We start from the raw sequence: 10,939 nt of genomic DNA on the forward strand, positions 1-10,939 counted from the left end.
CAAATTAATTTGCTTATGTCAACCAGTGAACCAAAAATTGTCCTTAAAAAACGTACATGTCAAATGCATTGAATAGAATAGACTTTAACAAACAGCCTTCCCAAAAAAAAATTCTGTAAAAAATGGGCTTTACTTTATGAAAAATGGTATGGCACGGATTAATCAAGACTGCACATCAGTCTATATGAGCTGTGCTCTGGAGTAAGATGAGGCGCTATTTTCAGTAAGAGGTGTGCACCTATTAATGAATTTGGCGCATCTTTCGCCTGCAAGAAATATTTTTCAGTCAGACTTCTTTATCAATTTTATGGACTTTATATCCCTGACTGGAGTACATTTCTGCCACTTTTGGGGTGTAAGTGCTGATGAATTTGTCAGGCTATGGTCCCTCACGCTAATCTCCGCTCGTTTTATAAAAAATTGCGGGAGCTGACATAATAAAAGCAAAAAGTTGCAAAAATTTTGCACAACTATGGGTTGAGCAAAAAAGATTGTGACATTTCCAATAGGTTTATGCCAGATTCCTGGCACAAACAGTTTGATGAATCAGCCCCTATTTTTCTGGGCAAGAGTCCTTACAATTCCCTTATAGACGATAGTAGCAGTGTAAGGCCGCATTCACATGTTCAGTATTTGTAAGCCAAAACCAGGAGTGAAACAGTCAGAGGCAAAGAATAATAGAAACTCGTCACCACTTCTGTATTTATCACCCACTCCTGGTTTTTTGACTTACAAATACTGAGCTAAAATACTGACCAAATACTGAACGTGTGAACATGGCCTAAAGCTAAGCACTGATAATGCTCCACCTCAATCAAACGTAACTGCCTCATCTGCAGTGTACCCCAGTCTAGATTCAAGGGAGACGCCGAAGCCACAAGATACTCGTGAAAATTATAGAATTGTTTTATTTTTTTTTACAAAAATGTGCAACATTTATCTTCTCATTTGGAATCCTGTTATTTATCTGAAATTTCTTTTCATACATTTCTCTTTTATTTTACAAACGTCACATTCTGTATTAAAAAAAAATGGACCTTAAAAGAAGGCAAAGCCTGTGATCTCCGGTGACCCCACCAATACAAAAGTCCCCTTTTCAGCACCAAGGGTAGAGCTGCAGAACAATCCTGATAAAGTTTCATCCTAAATCAGCCGTAAAATTTGGAGTTCGAATCATGATCCACTTAACAGCATCAGCTACAAGACCTTTTGGGTCAATGTAAAGTTTTCAGTGCCCTGACCCTGCTCCACAAACTGTGTATGGAACTGGCATACAATGGTTTGGCTAGTGGCAGCAAAAGCAATCCGCATGCCGGCAGCTGTAACATGCAAGCACAATCTGGTGGCAATCAGATGCAGACTTCTTCAGTTGGCAGATGTTGAGAAGCTACAGTTATAAATTCTTCATATGTCCATGTAATCATCATCCTCATCTGTGTCACTTTCCAGGGATGACTCTTGACTTGAGGTGTCTAGGATCTCAAGGGCTGGCTGACACAGAGTCTCCTTCTTTACAGTGGCAGCAGACTGAGAAGATAAGATGACGGACTGAAAAAAGAAGAGAAAAAAAAAAATGTGAACGCACTTGGTAACAACCATTCATAAGATGTTCATCCTTCCTTCCTTGAGATTCCTCACCTTCAGTTTCTGTTTGGTTTCCTCGGAGATGCTACCTTTGGGAGAGAGAAGGGTTGGCGTTGGAGGTGTTACGGTGATCTCTGGAGGGAATTTGGAAACACTTGAGGAGGGAATGAAGAGCTTTGGCACATGTGGGGGGACCCTCGACTTGTTTCGTGCACCATCTGTTTTGCTGGGCTGGACACTTGGTTCTGGAGGAGGTGGTCTAGAGCTGCAAGCTATGATTCAAGAGAAGGTGAAGATTGCTAAGAAAGAGGGCGACGGCAATCCGATTTCTCTCATGGTAAACACAGAACAATAAAACATCCATTAATGCACTGTAATAACTGAACAGTATCGAAAAACTGGGATGGTCAATACATTGAGTTCACCTCTAACTAAGGATGGACATAAACCCTACTGCATGGCCTAAATGCACATGAATTTTGCAAAAAATGTTTTTTTACAGTTTTGGTGCATGGCATGCACTACTGTCAATTATTATGCGTCTACAACTATGATTGCATGTACGGTACATTATGGAACATATTATGAATATATTTGGGATATACACCCTGTATTTTTATAGAATAGTTTTATTGATATATTTTACTTAATCAATTCAGGACCCCAATGGAAATAAAACCAACGACCAGCCGCTCAGTGGCTGCAGTAGGCACAACAAGGTCACGTCACTCTCCGGGAATAGAGATGCCAACATCGCATTGGAGAATCCATTGCTTTTATTTTGGAGGTCCTGAATTGATTAAGCAGGGTATGTTTGGTAGAGGACAACCCAGTTGATTGCTGTAATCACGTTACATTTATATATGGTACATATGCCCTACTTTCCAGTTCTATAAAGGATCCAGGAGAAGATGAAACATTGCAAGGGTGTAAAAAAGGATCATTTTTACTTAGTGCTGCCTCTGCCTTCATAATATTAGTCTGTGGAACTGTGGCTCAGTCTCTTCTAAGGTTTTTGCTGGATACATTGATTATTGGAAAAACATGGCTGCTTTGTCTTCCAAAAATAGTGCCACACCCGTTCATAGGTTGTATTAGGTACTGCAGTTTTGCTCTATTGAATGGCATTGGAATTACCACAGACCACCTGTGCACAGGCGTGGTGCTATTTTTGACAGTAAGAAGCCATGGTTCTCTGATAGTGACCATGAATTCCTGATTACCTGTTTCAGAGTGACTGGAACAGGCAAAACCCGTCACGGCTTCTGGCTGCCACTGAGAAGATTCTGGTGCGGTGGTGACTGTTGCTGTTTTAGTTGGTTGGTTAGGTTGTGGGAATGACGAATCGTCTATGTGCGCTTCTTCTACAGGAAAGATAGACAATAAGGATTTTAATAAGCAGAATTGCAAACAATGTTGGAAAAGAACTCGAGATGATCTGAAGGCACAATGTACAGAGCCTCAGACACTGGTGACATAACAAGGGCAGATTAAATCCAATGTCTACAGCATGTACATTGGGTCCTTACAAGATCTGGAGCTCTTAGTACATGAGAAACTCACCGCGGATGACTTGTGACACGGTGGAGCACACCCTGGACCCTGGTCCCCGACTGGTTTCAGGTGGTGACGATGATGAGGATGATGATGAAGTGGTGGGCACAGGCTTAACTTTGAATTGGTGCTCAGATAATCGCAAAAAGTTCTCAGGGCTAAATGTGGCCAAATTGAGGGGGGTTAGCTGCACTGACACAGCAGGCAAAGGAAAAGCAATTTCACGGGGGTCCTTAATAATCTTTGGGGTGCTGGGTGTGTCTGAAGTTTGCTGTGTAGGAAAAAAAAGTGCAATGTATTACAATTTGAGGCAAATTACCAAAAAGAGATGAGAACATTTTTTCATAATTAGTTCCATGATTTTAATAACATGATATTGCTTTCATTTCCAATATAGCCAAGCACACAATAATGAAACCACAAACAGCTATCTACGTACATTACTGACCAGCACCGACAACTGTATCCTTATGGTGGTGCTGGCGAGTGCGTTACGCACAGATCACAATACTGATAACCCCATCAATATACAACATAAGCATTAATGGATGACAAGCTATAGAATAAAATAGAGATAACTGGCCAGCCAGGTACAGGGTGATTCACGCGCTACTTTACTCGGAAAAATTGCTGTAACTTCTAAAAGAGAAGGTCGACTGTCCTGAAATTTAGACTGTACATAGTTTGGTTCATGAGAAGTGAGAGCACAATGAACATAAGCGACAGAGATGGGAAACATCCTTGTGCCTAGTGATCTCACCGACTTGTCGCCCCACCGGTGGTCTCCACTACGAGATAGACTTGCTGCACTCCTTTCTGTGTGTGGTGCTTACATTTCACTCCTGACGGATTCCCTCTTCATTTGATAACAATGTACAGACACAGTTTGGAGGAGCGCGTTTCATTGTGAAAACTTATTGGAAAACTGAGTCCTTAAAGAGGTGCCAAAGCGAGTTCCTAAAGAAGTTTGGAGGTTGAAATCCGCCGTCCAAACTGTGTATTCGGTCATTGGTGAATAAGCCGGAAAGTACAGGAACATTACTGGATAGGCATGATGGAGGACGTCCAAAATGAAACAGCGACTTCTATCAACTCCAAGTAAATGGTTGCACAGGCTTTCCCATAAGACAGGGATGTCATATTCCACATGTCAACAAGTGGCCAAGAAAGGTCGTGTTCGTCTGCACAGAGTCACTGTCGTTCAGGAGTTGAAAGGGCCCGATCAAAAGAAAAGAATTTGTTATTGTCAGATTTTTTCCTTTGGGGCCATTTGAAGGACCAGTTGTACAGCAACATGCCACAAACATTACAGGCACTCTGAGAGAACATAGAGAGAGAAATTCAGGCTATGACCCCAGACATGCTGAGGAATACAATCAATATGGAAAGGCGCGTGCAGGCTGGGTTAGAGGTGAACGGTGGACATTTTCAACACATGCTTTAAAACATCAGTTTCTCATATACTAAGGTATGAACAGTCCAAATTTCAGTACGCTCGACCGTCTCTTTTAGAAGTTACAGCAATTTTTCTGGGTAGAGGGTAAATTATATATATTACATGTTTTGTATACATACAGGGTAATTTACATACATTAATGTGTAAATGTTTTCGGCAGGTATGGAAAAAATGCTGCAAAATAAAGGTCCTTATACACATTTGACTAACGGAAAATCCTCCGATACCGACGGGTTCAGCAGGCAAACTAATGTGGGTATGGTCTCCCGACAGATGATGTTGGGTGAGTTAAGGGTCCAGTATGTCCAATTTTTGGACTACCGATCCTTTTGTACTCCTTGAGATAAGTTGCCACGAGAGAAGTCTGGCAGTGTCTCTCTCATAGAGAACACAGAAGCATTCGGCGAGTGAGCGCTAATGTGTATGGGAGAGCCAGGCAAGATAATTGCCAGCCAAAATAATGTCTGAAACATCGTTCAGTGTTCAGCTATTTAAAGTATATGTAGGGCTTAAGAATGACTTGAAAAAGAGAAGTGTTAATAGTTTATTTTTTTTTAGCAATTAACATAATGCAAAGTGAAAGAACAAAACAAAAAAATAAATCAAATCAATATTTGGTGTGATCGCCCTTTACCTTCAGAACTAACAATTCTTCTAGGTACACTTGTACACAGTCAGGGATCTTGTAAAAATAAAAGTCAGGTGTATAAGTAACCAATTATACCAAAAAGGTGATAAAGATCATCATTTTCATATGGGAGGTTCAAACACAATCATTAACTGAAACAAACAGTTGTGTAGGAGACTTATAACTGGGCGAGAAACAAGCAAACTCTACTACAAAAGGTGAGATTGTGGAAGACAGTTTCATGTCACAGGTCATACACCATGGCAAGACTCAGCACAGCAAAAAGACATGAGGTAGTTGTACTGCATCAGCAAGGTCTCTCCCAGGCAAAAATCTTAAAGCAGACTGGGAATTGAAGATGCTGTTCAAGCTATTTTGAAGAAGCAACAAGAAATGGACAATGATGAGGACTCTAGACGCAGGGTCACTCAAGGAAACTAAGTGCAGAAGATAAAAGTCACATCATGCTTACTTCACTTAGCACTGCTGGAAATCTTCCGATTTCTATCAGCTCAGAACATGAACATATACAGTACAGACCAAAAGTTTGGAAACACCTCATTTAAAGATTTTTCTGTATTTTCATGACTATGAGAATTGTATATTCACACTGAAGGCATCAAAACTATGAATTAACACATGTGGAATTATATACTTAACAAAAAAGTGTGAAACAACTGAAAATATGTCTTATATTCTAGGTTCTTCAAAGTAGCCACGTTTAGTTTTGATGACTGCTTTGCACACTCTTGGCATTCTCTTGATGAGCTTCAAGAGGTAGTCATCGGAAATGGTCTTCCAACAATCTTGAAGGAGTTCCCAGAGATGCTTAGCACTTGTTGGCCCTTTTGCTTTCACTCTGCGGTCCAGCTCACCCCAAACCATCTCGATTGGGTTCAGGTCTGGTGACTGTGGAGGCCAGGTCATCTGGCGTAGCACCCCATCACTCTCCTTCTTGGTCAAATAGCCCTTACACAGCCTGGAGGTGTGTTTGGGGTCATTGTCCTGTTGAAAAATAAATGATGGTCCAACTAAACGCAAACCGGATGGAATAGCATGCCGCTGCAAGATGCTGTGGTAGCCATGCTGGTTCATTATGCCTTCAATTTTGAATAAATCCCCAACAGTGTCACCAGCAAAGCACCCCCACACCATCACACCTCCTCCTCCATGCTTCATGGTGGGAACCAGGCATGTAGAGTTCATCCGTTCACCTTTTTTTTGCATCGCACAAAGACACGGTGGTTGGAACCAAAGATCTCAAATTTGGAGTCATCAGGCCAAAGCACAAATTTCCACTGGTCTAATGTCCATTCCTTGCGTTCTTTAGCCCAAACAAGTCTCTTCTGCTTGTTGCCTGTCCTTAGCAGTGGTTTCCTAGCAGCTATTTTACCATGAAGGCCTGCTGCACAAAGTCTCCTCTTAACAATTGTTGTAGAGATGTGTCTGCTGCTAGAACTCTGTGTGGCATTGACCTGGTCTCTAATCTGAGCTGCTGTTAACCTGCGATTTCTGAGGCTGGTGACTCGGATAAACTTATCCTCAGAAGCAGAGGTGACTCTTGGTCTTCCTTTCCTGGGGCGGTCCTCATGTGAGCCAGTTTTTTTGTAGCGCTTGATGGTTTTTGCAACTGCACTTGGGGACACTTTGAAAGTTTTCCCAATTTTTCGCACTGACTGACCTTCATTTCTTAAAGTAATGATGGCCACTAGTTTTTCTTTACTTAGCTGCTTTTTTCTTGCCATAATACAAATTCTAATAGTCTATTCATTAGGACTATCAGCTGTGTATCCACCAGACTTCTGCACAACACAACTGATGGTCCCAACCCCATTTATAAGGCAAGAAATCCCACTTATTAAACCTGACAGGGCACACCTGTGAAGTGAAAACCATTTCCAGTGACTACCTCTTGAAGCTCATCAAGAGAATGCCAAGAGTGTGCAAAGCAGTTATCAAAGCAAAAGGTGGCTACTTTGAAGAACCTAGAATATAAGACATTTTCAGTTGTTCCACACTTTTTTGTTAAGTATATAATTCCACATGTGTTAATTCATAGTTTTGATACCTTCAGTGTGAATGTACAATTTTCATAGTCATGAAAATACAAAAAAAAAATCTTTAAATGAGAAGGTGTGTCCAAACTTTTGGTCTGTACTGTATATAGGTAAGTAACCATTCTGTGCACAATATCCAAATGGAGCTGCATAAATGTATAAGAAAACCCCCTATATGAGCTACCCAATATAACCATAGAGATTAGTGAAAAGTAACTATATTTACCCAGGAGCGCAAGTCAGAGGTCCAGGCACCCACCACACACCCGACGCGCATTTCGCACAGAAAATGCTTCGTCCAGGGGTCATATATATGATCATGTCTTGATGCAACCATGTTGTGCATTTATGTATTTATATAGATTATCTCTATATATGTGTTTAGCCATTTGTGTATCTAATACTGCTCAAACATGTTAAGCCCTATCATACCATATATTTGATATTGTATTTCTACCTACTGGAGCCACATGAATGATATAGTGGTTACTCCATACATTATTTAGGTCCAGGTTCTCCACCTTTTTGTCATCTGTGGTGTGCCTTGCTTTTATTTTGTATATTTTTGTCTTGTATATGTTTTCAATAAAGTTTTGGCAATTTTTAACTCGGGCCATGTAGTTGATTGGAATTACATGAAGAGATAGAAGGATTTGCACAAGCCTACATCCACAGAAGATCAGTGGTTAGTTCTCCAGGATGTTTTTGGAACATCCAGTCGAGTTCCATCAAAAGCTACATGCAAGTGTACCTAGAAGAGTTGATGTTTTGATGTTGTTTTGAAGGCAAAAGGGCGGTCACATCAAATATTGATATGATTTAGATTCCTCTTTTGTTCATTCACTTTGCATTTTGTAAATTGATCAAATTAAATTAACATTTTTCCTAATGTTTCTTACTTTGCAGCTTTTTTCCAAACCTGCCTAAAACGTTTGCACAGTCCTGTACATTCTGGTAGCTTTTGTACAAAATATGCATATACATAGCAGAATGCCAGCTAATGGTATGCACACACATCTGCCCCACTTCTGAGCCTCTGCTCTCACTGCGGTGACTCACTCTCCCAACCATGATTGCCTCCAGAGCAGTGGCTGTTCCCAGCTGGCACGGTGCCAGGTGTCTGGGCATCACTAAGGATGCAGAAAATAAGAGAGAAAATCTTTCTCCTCTCACTACATCCCTCAATAGGTGTCGAGACAGGTCTGAAACACTAGGGTAAGAAAAGAGTTTCATTATAAGATGGAAGGTGTCATAGCAACAAGGAAACAGTGCCCGGTTACATGGAAGTCAGTAAATGGTGCAGAGACCCCTCTTGGCACATCTCATCTATAGCTGCATTCATACTCTACAAGGTGAATGAGGGGAGGCAGACGATGAAGACCCTTCCTCATAACACACTGCAGGTGGAGGAAGTGACAAGTGTCCCCAGAGCCCATTACATAGAGGTGCAGAGAGACATGCACCGGTGAACTCTAGGGATGGAGAACATACAGCATCTAATCTGCAAAATACCTGCTAAGCAACAAATAAAGGACACCCAGGAGAAAAGGCGTTAGTGTGTATCTGCCATTCTATTTTCTTCGTCACTTGGCAGCTGTCACCCAGCTTTCCCACATTCCTGAGTGGCAAATCTAATTATTTATGTAACTACAGATTGATATGATTGCACACTCTGCTAGAAGCTCATTTCTATAGATCCAGCAGCTGTAAAATGGCCCCTATAAGTTGTCACTTCTTTTCTAAAGATAGACCTATATGGAGTTGAAAAGAGAATGCTCTTTAACCCATTATTATTATTTATTTATATAGCGCCACTGATTCCATTGTTCTGTACATGAGAAGGGGTTACATACAAAATACAGATATCACTTACAATAAACAAACTAACAATGATAGACTGGTACAGAGGGAAGAGGACCCTGCCCTTGTGGGCTTACATTCTACAGGATGGTGGGGAAGGAGACAGTAGGTTGGGGGGGTTGCAGCAGCTTCTGTAGTGGAGAGGAGGCAGCAGGGTCATGATAGGCTGTAGGCATTCTTGAAGAGATGGGTGTCCAGGTTCCGTCTGAAGGATCGAAATGTGGCGGATAATAGGACATGTTGAGGCACAGAATTCCAGAGGATGAAGGATATTCGGGAGAAATCTTGGAGGCGATTGGGCGAGGAATGAATAAGTGTGGAGGAGAGAAGGAGGTCCAGGGAGGACCGAAGATTACGTAAGGGAATATATTGGGAGATTAGTTCAGAGATGTACGGAGGAGAAAGGTTATGCATGGCTTTGTAGGTCAGGGTTAGTAGTTTGAACTGGATACGCTGGGCAATTGGGAGCCAGTGAAGGGATCTGCAAAGGGGGGTAACAGAAGAGTAGCGAGGAGAGAGATGAGCTAGTCGCGCAGCAGAGTTGAGGATGGACTGGAGGGGTGCGAGAGTGTTAGCAGGTAGGCCACAGAGGAACGTGTTGCAATAGTAGAGGCGGCAGATGATGAAGGCATGCACAAGCAGTTTAGTAGATTGAGGGTTTAGGGAAGAACGCATTCTGGAAATATTTTTGAGCTGAACGCGACAGGAGGTGACGAGAGCTTGGATGTGGGGTTTGAAGGACAGGGCAGAGTCAAGGGTAAAGACCCCGTCACACTAAGCGATGCAGCAGCGATCCCGACAACGATACGACCTGTCAGGGATCGTTGCTGCGTCGCTAATACATCGCTGGTGAGCTGTCAAACAGGCAGGCTCACCAGCGATCAGGGGAGCAGCGACATCGTGGAAAGGATCTTTCCACGATGTCCGGCTCCCGGTTACCAGCCTGCTGAAGCAGGAGCAGGCTGGTAACCATGATAAACAGCGGGTTATTAAGTGCGCGTGTGCCCCTAGTAACCCGCTGTTTACCATGGATACCACTCTGCTACGGTGCGCGGGAGGTTACCGTTCACCTTAGCAGAGTCGTATCCATGATAAACATCGGGTTACTAGGGGCACACGCGCACTTAGTAACCCGATGTTTATCATGGATACGACTCTGCTAAGGTGAACGGTAACCTCCCGCGCACCGTAGCAGAGTGGTATCCATGGTAAACAGCGGGTTACTAAGTGCGCGCGAGCCCCTAGTAACCCGATGTTTACCATGGATACCAGCCTGATCGTTGGTCCCGCTGGTCACACACAGCGATGTGTGCTGGCCAGCGGGAGGCCAACGACCAAAAAATCGTCCAGGACACTTTGCAGCGATCAGCGACCTCACAGCAGGGGCCTGATCGCTGCAAAGTGTCACACATAGCGACATCGCTGGTGAGGTCGCTGTTGATCTCGCTATGTGAGACGGGGGCTTTACTCCGAGACAGCGGATTGCGGGTACAGGGGAAAGCGTGATGTCATTTATTGTGATAGAAAGATCAGGTGGGGAAGATATGCGAGATGGGGGAAAGATGATGAGTTCAGTTTTGTCCACATTGAGCTTGAGGAAGCGAGAGGAGAAGAAGGAGGATATGGCTGATAGACATGCTTGGATTCAGGACAGCAGAGAGGTGACATCTGGGCCAGAGAGGTAGATCTGGGTGTCATCAGTGTACAGATGCTACTGGAAGCCATGGGATTTTATGAGCTGTCCCAGGCCAAGGGTATAGATTGAGAAGAGTAGGGGTCCTAGGACAGAGCCTTCAACAG

At 42.8% G+C, this 10,939-nt stretch overlaps 1 protein-coding gene across 6 annotated transcripts in view; it reads right to left on the bottom strand.

Moving 5' to 3' along the window:
- Window positions 1-890: 890 nt before the first annotated feature.
- CABIN1 (calcineurin binding protein 1) overlaps window positions 891-10,939 on the bottom strand; it is a 222,666-nt gene continuing 212,617 nt past the window's right edge. For all 6 annotated transcript variants that reach the window (XM_073674374.1, XM_073674401.1, XM_073674383.1 and 3 more), the window contains 4 exons: window positions 3,148-3,409; window positions 2,808-2,948; window positions 1,639-1,856; window positions 891-1,548 (listed from right to left, as the gene is read on the bottom strand). In XM_073674374.1, the coding sequence (XP_073530475.1) occupies window positions 1,405-1,548; window positions 1,639-1,856; window positions 2,808-2,948; window positions 3,148-3,409 (765 nt within the window). In that variant the 3' untranslated portion in view covers window positions 891-1,404. The remainder of the gene's footprint in view (window positions 1,549-1,638; window positions 1,857-2,807; window positions 2,949-3,147; window positions 3,410-10,939) is intronic.

Source organism: Phyllobates terribilis, unplaced genomic scaffold, assembly GCF_046119375.1.
Source record: "Phyllobates terribilis strain yellow unplaced genomic scaffold, ASM4611937v1 Scaffold_1__5_contigs__length_1240528914, whole genome shotgun sequence".
NCBI classification, from domain to species: domain Eukaryota; kingdom Metazoa; phylum Chordata; class Amphibia; order Anura; family Dendrobatidae; genus Phyllobates; species Phyllobates terribilis.